The following is a 17,860-nucleotide window of genomic DNA, read 5'->3' as shown; positions in this document are numbered from 1 at the left end:
AAATGAAATCTTGGGCTCGTGAATATGTGTGGTGGCCTGGAATGGGTAATGATATAGAAAAAATTACAAAGGAATGTGTTCCATGTAATACCTGTGCCGTTATGTCCCGTAAAGAGATGGGACAAGTATGGCCGAAATCATAGAAACCATGGGATCGTCTCCACATTGATTTTTTTGAATTGGATAAAAGATCATATTTTTTAGTTGTGGATTCATATTCCAAATGGATTGAATTTGAAGAGGTTCAAGGTTTAACAACTAAAGTTGTTATTAAAGTATTAAAAAAATTGTGGGATAAATTTGGGATTCCTAAAATAATAGTGTCGGATGGTGGTCCGGCATTTATAAGTGAAAATTTTAAGCAATTTTGTAATTCAATTAAAATTAAACATATTTTGACTCCACCTTATCATCCTAGCTCTAATGGCCAGGCTGAAAGGACGGTAGCTATTGTAAAAAATTGGATAAAAAAGGCTAAACAAGAAAAAAATGATGTCTGGTTAGCACAATTATATTATAATAATTCAAGGAATAGGGAGGGAGTTACTCCTGTTGAATTATTTTTGGGTAGAAGAACCAGATTACCTTTAGATTTTCTTAAGTCAAAAGAAAGTGAAAATATCGTTTCTTATGAGAAAAACAATATAAAATTTCCTGTGGGAAAAATTATTTGGGGAAGACTTTTTGACCATAAAAAAAATGGGAGAAAGGTTGTGTTATTGAGAATATAGGGAATAAATTATGTAATATAAGATTTGATGATGGTACTGTGGGAGTACGTCATAATGACTTTATTAAATTTTATAATAAAGAGGGTAAATAATTTAGGAGTAAAGCTTATAAGAAATTCGTCCATAAAAAAAACGGAATTTTTAGTTCCTAGAATTTTTTTTTAGGACAGAATTTAGGATGAAATAATTGTATAATTAAATAAATTAGTATTAAATATACATAATCGTGATTCTTATAATTTTGGTTTTGGGAACATAATTGTCCATAAAAAACGGAATTTTTAGTTCCTAGAATTTTTTTAGGACATCAAAATTTTAATATCATGGGGTAGTGATAATAAAAAAAAAGGAGACATTATAAATATCTTTAAATAACATGTTTTACGTGTTTCATATTGAAAAGAAATTTGAAGAGTAAAATATTTTTTTAAAAGAAATAAAAACAAGTGTTGTTTTAGGGAAAATAGTTTTTGAGTAATGGCTTAATGGTAATGATAAATATTGTATGTGTTAATTAAAAAAAAATTTTTATGAAATAAACACGAGTGGTATTTAAGTAAAAAATTTTTTTTTGAAATGGCTTCAGAGTAATGATAAATATTGTATGTGTTAATTAAAAAAAATTTTATGAAATAAACATGAGTGGTGTTTTTAAAAGAAAAATGTTGTTTTTATGTATAGGGGTAATACATAAATGATTGAGGAGATAAAAAAGAGAAAAATTATTAAATTAAGCAACAAATGTATTTGAGAAATAAAAATAAGAAGATAGTATGGTTATAAATAGGGAAGAAATTTATAATTTTTATATATCAATAAATTTTCAATTATTATGTTTAATTATATTTTTATATATAAATAAGTTTTCAATTATTATTTTTAAATTTTAAATGAATTACAAAATTGAAACAGCCGATCAAACTATTTATGTGAAAATAGTTAAAAAGAAGAAATTACTCATTAAAAAGGATAAAGCGAATATTTATAAAAGATGTTTTAGGTGTCAATCCTATGGCCACTTCATAAAAGATTGTAGTATTCCTGTACATATTCTACGAAGTCACGATAGGGAGGGACATCTTAGTGAAATAGATGAGAATCCTGGGACTAGTAGCTTGTGGGAAAAAAATTACAAGATAAAGCCGGAGGATGCTTATAGTAATTATAACAAGATTAATGAGATAGAATCTCGTCAAAGAAAATATGGGAATAGGCAGTGGCCTCCTATTAAATATGAGGGAACGTATAAAAGGATCAAAGAAATCAGAAATAAGACATCAGGATTCTCAAATACAGAGTTGGGATATAAATTCAAATCTGATGGGAAGATGGCAGCTTCAAATGGTAAAAACATGATAAAGCTAGAATCTACGATAACCAAAGTGATTCATAATGAGGGTGTACACAAGACATTTAATCAAATGGACATGGATGAAGAGGAGGATATATTAAAAGATGATAAAGAGAATTGTTAAAAAAAAAATTTTTTTCATATATTTTTACACGTTTAGGTCTTTTGAAAGGCGGACGTGTGATATATTTATATATATATTTTAATATAGATATTTAGTGTATAAAATATATATTAATTTGAATATTATAAAATGATTAAAAGATGTCAATCATAAGAAAAAAAGATTATTATTATAAAAAAATTATTATTAAATCGTGAAACAAAAAAATTATATCATTATCATTATGAGATATCATTATGAGATTTGATTGTGAAAATTGAAATATATTTTGAATAAAGAAATTCGTGGAAAATTTTATTTAAATAAAATAAATATAAAAATATTTAGATATATAATGTTGATAATATAGAAATATTTAATTTGAAAATAAATCACTAATTCAAAAAATGCCCCCAAGGAAAATTAAAATTTTAAATTTAGGTTAATAATTTAAAATTAATTATTTTTAAAACCGTTTTGAACCGGTTTAAAATATTTATAACGGTTCGGTTCGCTCTTTTAATATTTTCTTTATAACGGTTCGGTTACGGTTCAGAAAATCATAACGGTTCATTCCGGTTTTGCGGTTCGGTTCGAACCCCTGTTGGGAGGTGTTAAATTTTTTTCAAAAAATGCTCGTTTAAATTGAATATTTTACTCCAAAGAACGGTAAAAAATAGAGGTATTGGCATTTTTAAATTATTTTTATCTATGATGTTCAAATTGGAACGGGATAACTTAAAAAATTTACACGTGTTCTGCTCTCATGAGTTTCTATTTGAAAACAACAAAAAATCCTATATTATTAATTATTTTAAATGTTATTTTTTTTTTTACTAATAAATCTACATTATATTATTTTTACTATCTGAAAATTGGTTGATAAGAAGTATATGTGCATGTAAATTTTATAAATATAAAAATATATACACAAGCCAATACTCTAAATTAAATATATAATTAAATCATATTTAAAATTGAATCCGAATGTTCTTATATCTTCTACAGATTTCTTTATACTTTACAAATTATAAAATTTTCGTGAATTATTTAAGATATTATAAGTTTCAAATGTCAAATATAAAAATACGAAATCATAGGACAAATAAAAATCTATATCCCAATATTTATTTTGATAAATAATATATATCAACATAATATTAAAATATAAGACTACTTTATAGACCATATAATTAAAATTAAAGCGATATTAATAAATAGATAATATTTTGTGATATTACAAACGTCGTATTGGCCATTAGGACGGATATTTTTTGATTTTGAAACCGCATTAAATTTATCTTATACTTTTGTAAAAAATAAATGAATGGAAGATTTAAAAAAATATATATAGCCGATTATGAACGTGCTTATAGACCATTCTTAAAATGGAGACTGGAGTTATTATTTAAAAATTCGATAATTAAATTTATATAAATTACCTCGAGATAGACGCCTCCTTGTAGGTTTATGAAAAGCACTTCCACTTTGTAACGCTTCTAATAAACTATCCATAACACCTTCATGCTCGCCATCTGTTACGTTAAGATTGATGAAAATTAATTTTTTTAAAAAATCCGCATAATTTTAATGATGGAAACCTAGTATAGTATAATTGTTAATAAAAATAGTACCCGAATTCATGTCAACCAGAACCTTCCTTTTATTCTTCTCTTTTTTTTCCGTTTCTGCTTTTTCTTTGATTTCTTTTGTTCTCCTGGCCTTTTCTTCGGCATCTTTTACCTTGTTATTTTCATTCTGAGATTTCTAATTGTTGCACCCAAAATTTAAAGAAAAAAACGATTAAAAAAAGAAAGGGGGTGAGTATATTCACACTTAAATCATAGATTTTCCGAGAATATCTAAATAATTGGAGCTAGCGATGTGAGTTAATATTATTGATCTTTTTAATCATTTAAAATATACCCAGAGAACTTTCAAAATCAAATTCATCAATATTAGATATAATGAAATTATCTTTAAAAATTTTATTTAATACATTAAAATTACTCTGAAATTTTCGACAAAGCAACGAATATCGGCAAAGAAATCTTCGAAAGGACACTTTTTAGGATCGAAGCAAAAGTATATACCTATATCTTGATAAGCGGCTTCCATTTTTTCGAACATACCTTTTATTATATCATAATTTTCGTCGGCCTTACCATAAAACTCGTTTAATCATAAACGCAATTTAAAATCGAGTTAAGGATTTATTCATAATCGTGGGATAAAATAATTATAGGAGATTATATATATCGTCATTTAAATACTAATATACTACTCCTATGAAGGGTAAAAGTTTGATGCATAAAGTCTAATATATAATTCTATTAAATAAATAGTTTAATAAAAGGATATCTTCATATTTTCTAAAAATTTATCATGGATATTATCGTAAGACACATCTATCGCGCAATTGCTAATTTCAATCTGAAGCAATTTTAGCGAGGAATTCATTTGGTTCAAAGTTTTTGACATGTTTTCCTGGCATACTATATAATATCAGATATGATTTATATAAAAAAAATGAAAATAAAATGGATAGTGAATGTATTCGTCATGTAGTAGCAACCAGTAGTGATGAATCACCTTACTCAACCAACTCCAAGAAACGAAAGAATCGCCATGTTATAAGCCGGTTTTTTTGGCTTCAACCTTACGTTAAAGACCATTTTTATGACCTAAGCTCAAGCTTCATGCCGGTATATTTAGTTTGATCACGAGGTTTAAGCCAATATTTTTGATGGCATAATCTGCATTTTTAATTTATTTTTTTGAAGATGCTAATTAAACAAGTTTTGGAATATTTTATGTGAAAAATATTTTTGAAGGTGATAATTGTCATTTTATACGTATTTTGACGACGAGTTAGAAAGAAAGAAAGGTGTGACAAGAAAAATGGGAGAAGAAAATAAAAACAAGTTTAGGTGCAGAATTTGACGCTGAGATCGAATCCGTTTTCCAAATTTTCCCTACACGTCATGTTTTAAAAATATTACCGTATAAAGACAACTTTTCGAAATCTCAAAAATGGTAAAATTTAGGTCTTTATATGATATATTTTAAAAAGTATCGAATAAAAATCCCTAAAAATCGGTGATAGTGTTAAACTTATATTTCTTTATAAATTTACTAATTTTTTATAGATTAGTTTTTGAGAAAAATGGTAAAGAATTTTGTTTTGGGAGTCTTAAGTTTTCAATTTAAATTACTATCAAAATTATTAACTTTAGAAGATAAATTTTATATAATTTTGCTTCAAATATGCTCAAGATTATATATTAATTCTAATTATGTTTCAAAAGTACTCTATGCCATGAAAATTCAACTAAAATCTATAAATTAAAAAAGTCGGTACAGATATTTTCGAACTTTTTAATTTGTACACTTTTATTGAATTTTCTCTGCATAAAGCATTTTTAAAGCAAAATTAAGGTAATATTTATCTTTTTTAGTTGTATTTAGTAATATTTTGTGCATTTATGATCAATTTATACCAAAATCAGATATCTGTACCCACTTTTTTTAATTTGTACTCTTTTTGAATTGAGCATTTTTGAAGCATTCATTTAAAATGCAATAAATGGTAATTTTTTTAAATTTTTTATTAGTATTTATCTTTTTTAGATGTATTTAAGAATATTTGTTTTTTTAATCAATTTATATCAAAATATATGATTTTCCAATGGAGTACCTTGAACCCGTAGTATAGGCAATAAATAATAATGCCAAATAACGAGTAGGAAGAAAGGAGAATAATTATTTTTTTTCGCGCTTAATTTTTCATAAACATTTAATTTCTTTCATTAATTTTTTTTTAAAATTGGATTTTAAATATTATTCAAATTCCCTCCTTATATAATACTCTACAAAAAATTAATGCCGAGGTCCCCTTGTTTAAAGTGTGTCTCTAAATTTGTTACATCTGTACGGGCTATATCCCGCACAAAAATGTCCAATTTCTCCAATCATTCAAAGGATTCATGAAATTTATTACAATATTCCACTCTGCGATTTGGATAAACCATTTACCCCTAATTACATATGTTATAATTCTTTTAATTCATGGGTAAATGGAAAACGGTCATATTTGCCTTATTCGAAACCTGCATTTTGGGTAGCAAGAACCCCTTCGTGGGATTGTTATTTTTGCTCGATTAGTACTTTTGGGTTTAACAAAAAAATCAGAAGAAAATTCGTTATTTCGTCGGTTGTTTATCCGGTAAAATATAATATGCATATAACAGTTCCTTTTTTTAATAGTTCGCAGCTGGAAAAATTACGTTGCCAGGACAATGACAATATTGATCTTGAGTATCATCCCGAAGAGGATTCGCCATTTATGTCACAAGAGCAACTAAATGACATAACCAGAAATTTATAACTTTCAAAAAGAAAGTCCGAATTTTTAGCCTCAAGGCTTAATGATTTTAAAATTTAAAAAAATGGAGTTCGAACTTCATACCGATTCCGTGGAGCATCGTTTAAAAATTTATCCTCTTACGAAAATTTTTTATACTATTCCAACAATCTAGGTCAACTTTTTTTACAACTTAATATTGAATTGGTGCCCGATGAATGGCGCTTGTTTATCGATTCAAGCAAAAACAGCTTGAAAGCAGTTTTGCTTTATAACGGAAATTCTAAGCCATCAATTCCCATCGCCTATTCCAACCAGTTAAATGAATCATATGAAAATATGAAATATTTATTGTCAAAAATAAATTATTCCATTTACGAATTTAAGATATGCTGCGATCTCAAAATGATCGCAATCCTGATGGGCCTTCACTTAGGCTACACCAAGCATTCGTGTTTTCTTTGTTTCTGGAATTCCAGAGAAACTCTAAAACATTATACAGTATCTGAATGGGAGGATCGTCCCAACGTTCTTGAAAAAAATCGAGTAAATATCCCGCTGGTTTCTAAAAATAAGATTTTGTTGCCTCCGTTGCACATAAAATTAGGACTAATCAAAAATTTTATCAAAAAATTGCGAGGGCCCCACGATATACCTTAGAAATTTTTTCCCCAAGCTTTCCCAAGCAAAAATAAAAGAGAGGATTTTAGTGGGCCCCAAAATAAGAAAACTCATGAAGGACAGTTTTTTTGAAGATGAATTGTTACTCATTGAATTAAAAGCATGGGAATCTTTTAAATGGATATGCAGATCGTTCCTTGGGAATCATATATCAGCCGACTATCGTGAGAAAATTGATGACCTACCTATTAACAAATTATAAGGAAATGGGATACCGCCTCAAAATCCATTTTCTTCATTCCCATAAAGATTTTTTTCCTGAAAACTTAGGTGCTGTGTCAGAAGAAATGAGGGAGCGGTTCCATCAAAAGATAGAAAATCTCGAAAAGTTTTATCACGGCAAGAATCGTATAAATATGTTGGCGGACTACTGCTGGAGTATCTTTTTTGAAGATAAATCATCAACTTCATATTCGCAGAAATATATTTAGATTTACCATTAAATGTTTTTAAATTCGTTAAATTTTATGTTATTGTTTAATTTGTTTTAAATTCAATAAATTTATTGTATATTACAAGTTAAATCCTATAAAATAATGAAGGAGAGGGTGGGACAACGGACCGATAAAAGGTTTATTAAAAGTAAAATATGAGATAGGTTAGCTTAGCATAATATATTTATTTAAATATAAGAAATATAACTATTTCATTTAAAATAAATTGTTTGGGAATCGTACCGTGTGCAGTGTAGCGAAGAGAAAGAAAGCCACAATAAATAAATATATTAAATGTAAGCTATATTAAAAAAGATTTTATAAATAAAAGTAAATTTAAAAAATATAGGTTGTTTAAAAATTGAGTAAAGATTTTATAAAAAAAAATGTATAATAATAATAAGGAAGGTTTGCTGCAAAAATTAAGATATTTTTTTAGTTGTAGGGATCATTAGAACAGAAGTTATAAACCTTCAAAAAGTGCTAAAAATGACCTTTTTGGACACTTTAACTTAAAATAAATAAAAACCTGACGTGCTTAGAAAAAAGCGGATTTAGAATATGCATAAAAAACTGTCTTAAAACATGTTTATTTTATTTTTTCCCAAAAAATCAAGTCGAAATTTGTCACACAGTGTAATTAAACATTATATGATACATTTAATAAAATATAATTTTAAAATATGATATTGTCAGTACCGATACCACTTTTTGGAAGCTGGTCTTAACTGATATTAAATATCGGCCGATAACCGATCCAATATCACATCTGATTCGGCAAACCTACTAATCGTTTTAATTTTTAATGCCTTGATCTACTCATCTCATAAGTATGACATAAATAACTTAACTACACCGCATTTAAATATATTACAATGATCAGTTATAGTTTATATTCATGAATCTAAAAGTATATAAAATATTTTTTTATTTATAATCCTTGTTTATGTATATAATAACATTATTCTATTTACATAATAAGTACTAAATAAACATATTATAAAATTTGAACTAAATATTTAAATTAATATATCTAGATTTTCTTTTCAAAAATACCCAAATTTATAGTTTATCAGAGGTCAGCTTGGTCGATGCGGACTATCAATATCACTGGCTTCACTAAAAACAAATTCTAATAAGATACTATTATCATTTATTGCTTTAAATAATAGTTTATTGAAATAATTTTCAATTTCAAAGGAACGGATAATTTTCAGTGATAATGTTATTTAAATTAAACTCCTCATTTGCTTTATCAGTATCATCATAAGATTCCCACAAATTAAATATTTATACATTACTAATGTATAAAACAAAAAATTATTTTAAAATTATCGCACACTTTTATCAACAGAATGCGCAAAAAAACAACAATATAGAATGTTTATTAATTAATTATCCATTATTTTTAAAAAAGAAACATAAAAATGAATCGATTTTATTTATAAAAATAAAAGGTTTTTTTAGATATAACTTTTTTTATATGCAATTACTAAAAATTAAGACGCCACTTTATCGGATCGGGAAATTGTATAATATCAGCCGATAACCGATATTTAAAAAAAATAGCCCTACCCGATCTGATAAAAAATATCGGTACATCTCTAATTGTCATGTACATAATTTTTAAAATATTTTTTTTTAAAGATTGGTTAAAATGTATTTTAAAATATTGCGAATAAATAAATAAAAAATTTAAAAATTAATAAAATATATTACTCATATTTTAACGCCAATTAACAAAATTTTATTTTATTAAATTTAAAAATAAAAATCAAATGAAAGAATATATTTTATTAAAAATTTAATATATATGATTGTATAAAAAAAATCAAGGAAATATCCTTTATATAAAACTAGATGTTCACGTTTAATTTATTACTATTCGAACATCACAAATCTAAATGTATTTAAAAGTATCTCATACCTCGAGCCGACCTCAAAGGCTTAAATTCTAAGGTAGAAAAGTTGGCCCGCACCTTAAGGTTAATTTTATTTTTTTGGCCTATCAGGCTTTCGGCTTAACTTAAAATCTTGACTTGAATCGGTGGATGAAGTCAAAAATATAGGCTCAAATCTCACGAGCTTCATTTTTATGCATAAAAAATAATATAACCTTTGGTTGCTTTTTCTACATATGATATTTCCAAATAAAAATCCTTATATTCTGGGAAATGGTTATCAATAATTTGGATCAAAAATTGTAGCAATGTAGTTGATTGGTCCTCGCTTTTGGTGCTTTGAATCTTAATTTTGGATAAAATATAAAACAAATCTATAATTGAGTATTCATTACATAGTGTGCTCTGAAAAATCTAAATTATATCTTATTCACAAGCCTTTTGGTCTAGAATAATATGAGAAATAAGGGCAATTTATGTGCTTTGAATACCTTCGTTAAAAAATTCATTTCGAAACCATATGTTTGAGCATTGTTAGAGCCAGAATTCATGTAGTTTCCTATTAAAAGGATGAGCTGAAGAATTTTTGAAAATTTTTTGCTCTTTTTGATTTGTTCACAAGATGTGGATACAGCCACTATGGCCTTTTTTTAAACAAAGATTTTTTTATTTGTTAATTTAATTAAAAAATATATAATGATTAACTCTTTGCAATTAAGTGATTATATAATCAGAATGTATGATGATGCCAATATTGTTAAATATGATAGAATCAATATATTTGTTACCGGTTTTATATCATTGACCATTTCGCTATATTTCATTTTAAAGCAAATACATTTTAAACGGGAAGCGATTCTTTTGATAGGAGAAATCTAAGTTTTTAAAAAAAGTATACGTTTGTAAAATTTAAATTTTTAATCAATTTTAACCTTAAATGCTTCAAACGATTCTGATGAAAATACAGAGTTATTAAAGATACTTTTTCAAATATATTTATATAGAGAAACAATTTTTTCCAAGCTAGATTTTTTCAATTATAATCACGTAAAATGTGCATAATGCTATAATTGAAAATCTATTGCTAAAACTCTAATATGAATTGAATCATACATTTTTTATTTATATATTAAATTATAAAATATTATGGTTAGCTTTTTATTAATATCTCATAGTTTTCTTTACTGAGACATCCCCGTTCATATTAAGTGCGTTGGTAGGTAGGGAGTGTTTTATAAATAACGCCTTTATATAAGAAAATCTTCAAATATAGTAAAATAACGACTCATTTTAAAATAGTCATTCGAAGTTTGATGGGTGCTGAAATTTATATCTTTATTTCCTCTTTACGGTGTTGAAAAATATAATATTAAAACTAGATAAAAAGAACGTTTCTATTTGAAAAATTTGCTGATACCGTGTTGATTATTTCTTCTATATCTACATTTATCAATTTAAAATCTTTTATAAAGTGGGCAGTGATCAGGATATGCCATTCATTCCTAACCAAACGTCAGTGGTTGTAGATGGCCAAATAATTATCGATGAATTTATCTTATTATGTTTCTGTATTTTTCAAATTCAAATATTTTTATGGAGAGGTTATCCCGTATTGAATTTTGTTCATATTTATTACAGTATTTACTGCCAATGTTAGTGTGTTTAATCTACATAGATTTATGAGCTTTAGGCTGGGTGGGTACTTTAAGTTAACATGTCTTTTCAAATTAACTAATAAATAGTATACATTATTTACATAATAAATTTAAAGCACGTAAAAGTTCGCCTATAACGCAACTAAAATTCTGCATGGGCTGTCTGAAGCCCGATCCTTCCCGAGTCGGATATTGGAAATTTTTTTCTTCGGGCTTAGGTCGGCCTGTAAAATGTGTCCGATCCGAAGCCCAATAATTAAATATTAAAAATACAAATATCTTTTATTTCACTAAAATGTCAATCGATATAACTGATATTGAAAAGTCATTTTAATATGTTCATTATTATATTTTTTTAGAAATGTTTCTCTATATAAACAATTATATCATCTTTTTTAGATATCAATCATGCGAATTATTTTTATATAATATTAACAATTTTTAAATTCGATTTTATTTCAACTTTATTTTTTATATTTAAACTGAATAAAATTTATATATATACATAAAATAAAATGCAACTTTATATGAATATTGATTAGAATATGCAAGTTAAATATACTTTTATTTAAGGTGGCAATATGTGAATAAATAAACATAATATGTTTCTTGGATATATAATATTTAAACTCAAATTATAAATATTTTTTAGTCGAGCTCAGGTCATGTTAGATCTAAAAATGTGTGTTAAGGCTAGGACAAAAATTATTTTTAAATTCGGTCTCCGGTTGGGCTCGGCTGCGAAAAAATCATTTTGCAGACATCTAAACGCGACCCTGTTGCTAAAGATACATGCATACTTTAACCACTCCGTTAAAGTCATAGAATACTCCATATTTAATCGGTTATAAGTAGCAGGGCAAATTACGAATATTTTGCAGTAAAGAGTGCAACACAAGATAGGAATAAGACAGCTAAGTATTGTCTTTACCTATCTGATGCCAATTTATGAGGGGATCTTAATTAAATTGTGCTATCGTGAACATCAAAAATATAGAAGAAAGAAAGAAAGAAAGAAAGAAAGAAAGAAAGAAAGAAAGAAAGAAAGAAAGAAAGAAAGAAAGAAAGAAAGAAAGAAAGAAAGAAAGAAAGAAAGAAAGAAAGAAAGAAAGAAAGAAAGAAAGAAAGAAAGAAAGAAAGAGGAGCATTCTGTGGATTTATTAACACTTTATTAACAATCGAGAAGCACATAAAATACAATTTTATAAAACCGTTATTAAAAATCTCTCGGCCTCATTGAGGCTTTCGTAGACGTGAGAATATTTTTGGGATAGCAGGTCGATTTGAAATTGTTCGGGCATATATTTTAAGAGTTGTTGCAAAATCTCTTCAGACAAAGGGGAAGCCTGGTCTGAGTTCATAGACCATATCAAATCACGTATACTTTCGTAAGGTAGCTTGATCGATCCTAAGCATATGGCTTATCAAATTTAAATATAGTATAGGCCACTATAAAATGATATAGGATTTATAAACAAATTTCTAAAAAAGTGTTAGATAAGATATCAAATATAGTGAACAGAAATTTTGAAAAAAACCCTTAATTTAAGACGATTAACTCAAAATAGAGACATTTAACGCTTTCTTAAGAATTTTATGGCTAAAATATACCCTCCTCAAATCTTATATTAATAAACATTTAGGCTTATTTTATAAACACAAAAAAAGAATTCAAATTTCGTAAAAAAAGATATCAAAATCCGAATAAAACTTTTTATAACCGAACTATAACTTTTTATAAATTTTAGCCTACGAACCGTAACCTCTATTTCATGATAGGAGCACATATTTATAAAATTATAAATAAATTTACATAAATTTTGAGCAGATTTTGGGTCTAGAACTCTCAGTTGTTTAACTTTATTATTACTATTTTCTTTTGATCGATCGTTACAGCCCTGCGCTGATGATAAAGAGGACGAAGATAAAGAATTTTCTAAATTATTTTTGTTGCCTTAATTTTTATAAAAATAAATAAATAATCTATGATGGAAAATAAGCCTCTGGGTTCGAGCTAATCGGGCCAGCCAAACCGGCAGATCCTTAATTTCAATTGCGAAATCAAGCCCGATCGAGCCTTTAGCCAGACCAAAATAATCTTTAATAATAACAAGTTTGTTTTCTGACTATATTGTATACTACTATCCAGGGTTGTGCATTTGACCGGTCAAATACGTTTCGGTCAATTGATAGATATTTGACCAGTCAAATATGGTCTTCAAATATATGTTTTTTTAAGATAATATATGAATATAATAGTAAAATAAATATTATTATTTTTTTAAATTCATTGTCATTAAATAACTAACATTTAGCTATCCGTAGCAGATTCTTGTTTTGATTCATATTCAATATTATTATTTTCTTTAATATTTTTTAATCAATTTTCCTGATGTCTTAGATCTTCAATCGATTTCTATTTTTATAAAAATATTAACCCAAATCGACCTATTTCTTTCAAAAGAAGAAGTAGAACTAGGAATTATTAATCTCTCAATGAGCATGGTGGGCAAAGTTTAATCTTTTAACTTGAGGTCGGAATTGATTTTTTGGAAATTACTACTTTCCTAATTCGCTATATTAAACATGCTGTTTTTGCTTTTGAAAATTAATTATATCACTTAAAATATTTTGGTCATCACTATCTTGTAAAATAGCTAATTCTAGAATTATATCACATACTTCATTAAATTCACTACTAGTGAGATTCTCCTCTTGATATTGTTGACCCAAAAAATAAGCAAACATTGTGATCAATTTGACCGTATTTGACTGGTCAATTGACCGACTTGCCAACCCTGCTACTATTTCATAAAAAAAATTTGTCAAAGAAAAATGATAAAAATAAAACGTCGTCCGGTGGTTATGTTATTTCCAACGGCAAATTTGTGAGTAATTTGTTTGAAGAGATCAGGATCTGCGAGCTCGTCTTCTTTGATATTTGACCAGAAGGAGTCTTGAGTTAACTTTTGGGGGGCGATCTGTGATTTTTGTTTTTAATAGAAAGGTAGTATGGAAAAATATTTAATTCAAAAGATTTTTTACAAACTATTATTTATATCTGAACTAGTCTATGCGTAAGTTAGAAATCAAACAAATGGTTAGACCTATAATAATTTAATATAATATCTTTTCCCCTAGTGTCTCATTCCGTTGATCATCTCTTATCGAGTGATTCATTAGAACAATGTCTCAGCCAAGCTATTCTGAATTCTAAATAGGGCTACGAATGGTTGTCGGCTATTCCAAGCAAAAATTTCGGCCTTCTTCTCACTAATGAATAATTTCGTACAGCCATTTCGTTTCGACTTGGCTCGATATACCACTTCTTTCTAAATATAATAATTGTTCTTTACCATGTGATTCCAAGGGACATCATCCTTTACATTGTAGATATTCCAGAGGCCGCCTGCCACGGGCAAACAAACAAATAATTTAATCTCAAAAGCTCTTAAAAGGGCCATTATCCCAAATACAATAGAGCCAAATCCTTTATACTCAAACAACAAAAGAAGATCCAATGATATCAAACTAATACCTTGACCTTCCAATAGCTTGTGATTACATATGCAAACAAAAATGCCTCAGCAATTAGTTCAGCTGAAATATTGAAAATAAACAAATATGTAGATACCGAAGGTAATTTTTATCAAACTTGTCACAACCTCTTGGTGTTGTGAGGAATTTCTTAAATTTATCACATTAAAGGAGAAAATTAAGCCAAATAAGTGGCGATAGTAATGAAGCCTTCTATTTCAAACAAGCCATTACGATTGCTATTTATCAATTTAATTACATTGCTATTCATCATATAGCAATGCAAGTAAGCCTATCTCTCAAATGTTTTTTTATAAATTTAACCTTTTTAGTTTTTTTTTCTCTAAAATTATATATATATATGCACTATATTTTTGTAATCGATAATTGTTTTTTATATGACCCTTGTTTTAAATTCGTTTTTTAATAATATACTTAGTGAATAATTAAAAAATCGCTGCTTAATAACTTGATTCCATTTGGCCTGATATTATTCACATATTTTGACTAATGCCAGAGCATAATGTATATTGGTTAGGTTCATATAAAATAATGACATAGGGTGCTCAGGTTCGGTTCGTAAAAATTTAATATCGGTTCGGTTTGAACCTTTAAACCCAGTTCAAACCCTTTCACTTATAAGCTTATAAGGATTATGAATTTAATACCAATATCCATAAAAGCAACTAACAGTTATTTCATTCTTAATGCAGATACAAATATTCTTAATTCATAAATTATAATAGAACAGTATTTATTAATGATAATATATTCTCCCAATAAAATATTAACCTGTAAACAATTAAATATCTTCAAGGTTATCTTCTAAAAATTATATTTATAAAAGAGAACTAATTTAATGGTTGAAAACACTTCTGTACGTTAAGTTAGGTGTCTAGCACCATCAAATAGCAATATACAAAAATATTAAAAAATGGCTACTAATTGATACTCAATCAATTCTTTAAAACAATGATATTTCAAAAGGTTCGAATTACAGTTCATATACCTTTTTTGAGGTTCAAGTGACAAAAATTTTGACGGTTAGTACCAGTTGTTACATTAACTCTTATTAAATACCTGAGTTAAGATATCACTATGATAAATTAACTCGCCTTTGATAAATAGCAGGGATGCGAAACCGACAAAATTTTTACCCGGGTTTGGTTTAAGGTTAAAAAAAATAGATGGGTTCAGTTCGGGTTCGGTTCAGGGAATTATTTTTGAACCCGGGTTTGGTTCCGGGTTTATCTCGGGTTTAAGAATATTTGAATTGATAAAAAAAATTTATATTTAAATCATAATTAAAAAACTAGACATAAATTTGGTATAAAAATAAATTTTTTATTTTATTTATAGGAAAATATAGTTGATACAGAGCAGTCATGTCTCAATTTTAAAAATTTTATTTAGACGTAATTCTTTAAATTAATATTATTCAATATAATAATTTTTACTTTGACTTGTACACTTTTATTTTCCTCTAATTGATTGAGAATAAATTAAAAATTAAAAATCAATGGCGTAAATGAATATAATTGTTTAAAAAGTATTAACACTCCAATAGGAATCTTTGAGAATAAATTTAAAAAATTTTAAAATGGCGTAAATGAATTAAGTTGTTTAAAATTTATTAACATTTAACTTAATTGAAAATTTTATAATATTATAAAATCTCAATTAAATTATTAATATTTGTATTTACAATTATTAATATTTGTATTTACAATTATACAAATATCTTAATATACGTATGATTAAGACGCGTTTCTATGCTGGAAGAAGATGTGAGACTCCGGACCAGCTAAATTTAGCGAATGTTTTAATTAATGACCGAGATACTCCGAATGCAGCTATCGGTAAATCCCTTGCTGAAATGATGTTTGGAATGTCGCTCAGAACTGTTAATTTCAAGATATCCTTTTTTTGTCGAGAGTAGAGAATGGATTGGAGGAGGATAACTTATCTCAATTTTTTGCAAATAACAAAACAATATTTTAATTAATTCTCCACGTTAAAAGAGCTGTTTATTTAGTATAATACCGCAATCCCCTTATCTGCCCCTGTAGAGCGTGTTTTTAGGCTAATGCCATATTAGATAAATATTTTGAAAACAATTGTTATTAAAATTTAATAATAAATAATTTTTATAAATAAAAATATCTTTTTATTCGTTATATTATATTATTATATTTTATTTATAATTATATTATCAAAATAAAACTATATTATTTTTTAACATGGCTAAAATATATTGTATTAAAAAATAATAAATTTATTTATATTAAATTTAATTTAAAAAAATTTTGAACGGTTGAACGTGAACGCGTTCCTTTTTTTGAATATGAACTTGAACGTGAACGCGTTCGATTTTTGTCAATGAACGTTGAACGCGTTCGATTGTTTTAAAAATGTTTACAGCACTAATTATAACTCAATCATAAATGTCATTATTACTAAAGGAATTTAAATTTAAATTAAAATATCAGGTTGGTTTAACGGTTCGGATCCCTGCCAATATGTCATATACATAATGTGCAGTTTAGTTAACGAATTCCCTATTACGGTTTGATAGTATATTGGTATATATTATTTATAGATTTTAATAAATTTTCTCTATGGTTCTACTAATTTGTCGGTGGGCAATCTTATCCATGAACAAAATGAAATGAAATGAATGTAAAAAACCAATATACCTTAGTCCAATTAACTCGTTTCAGCTTTTTGTCAGGCTCGTAACGGCGTTTAGGAACGAGATAATTGGGAATATTTCCATTTTGCGATAACGATTGTGATTTGGGAGATGAAGAGGCATCAACCACGCTACTTTTACCAGCATTTCTGTTTAAAGACGGCGGGCCTGGGGGAGGGGGTGGCGGTGGGGGTCCCGAGCTGGAACTCGAGGAGGGAGGAGGAGGGGGTGGAAGAGGGATAAAATTGCCAGATTTTAAAGGCGGAGCTTGAGGAATGTTTGGATGTGAGGAAGATGATGAGGCTGTCTTAGTCTGATCAATTTTTAATATTTTTTTTTGTGTAGTATAAATTATAAAATTAATTCGTTAACAATTATTTAAAATTTAGTGTAACATTATATCAAAAAGATT

The 17,860-nt window shown here is 27.1% G+C and overlaps 1 protein-coding gene across 3 annotated transcripts in view; it reads right to left on the bottom strand.

Annotated features, from left to right (window-relative positions):
- Positions 1-3,307: 3,307 nt before the first annotated feature.
- The window catches only part of LOC135928304 (protein diaphanous homolog 1-like), a 49,939-nt gene continuing 35,386 nt past the window's right edge, over positions 3,308-17,860 (bottom strand). For 2 of the 3 annotated variants that reach the window (XM_065464743.1, XM_065464744.1), the window contains 12 exons: positions 17,453-17,761; positions 14,071-14,200; positions 13,033-13,173; positions 12,431-12,639; positions 10,353-10,439; positions 10,056-10,208; positions 9,780-9,909; positions 4,547-4,680; positions 4,196-4,360; positions 3,820-3,952; positions 3,628-3,720; positions 3,308-3,492 (listed from right to left, as the gene is read on the bottom strand). In XM_065464743.1, coding sequence (XP_065320815.1) covers positions 3,488-3,492; positions 3,628-3,720; positions 3,820-3,952; positions 4,196-4,360; positions 4,547-4,680; positions 9,780-9,909; positions 10,056-10,208; positions 10,353-10,439; positions 12,431-12,639; positions 13,033-13,173; positions 14,071-14,200; positions 17,453-17,761 — 1,689 coding nt within the window. In that variant the 3' untranslated portion in view covers positions 3,308-3,487. The remainder of the gene's footprint in view (positions 3,493-3,627; positions 3,721-3,819; positions 3,953-4,195; positions 4,361-4,546; positions 4,681-9,779; positions 9,910-10,055; positions 10,209-10,352; positions 10,440-12,430; positions 12,640-13,032; positions 13,174-14,070; positions 14,201-17,452; positions 17,762-17,860) is intronic. The other variant, XM_065464745.1, reaches the window with a different exon arrangement.

Source organism: Gordionus sp. m RMFG-2023, chromosome 4 (assembly GCF_954871325.1).
Source record: "Gordionus sp. m RMFG-2023 chromosome 4, tfGorSpeb1-WG-v2, whole genome shotgun sequence".
Lineage (NCBI taxonomy): Eukaryota > Metazoa > Nematomorpha > Gordioida > Chordodea > Parachordodidae > Gordionus > Gordionus sp. m RMFG-2023.
This window is presented reverse-complemented; position numbering and strand designations above follow the sequence as displayed.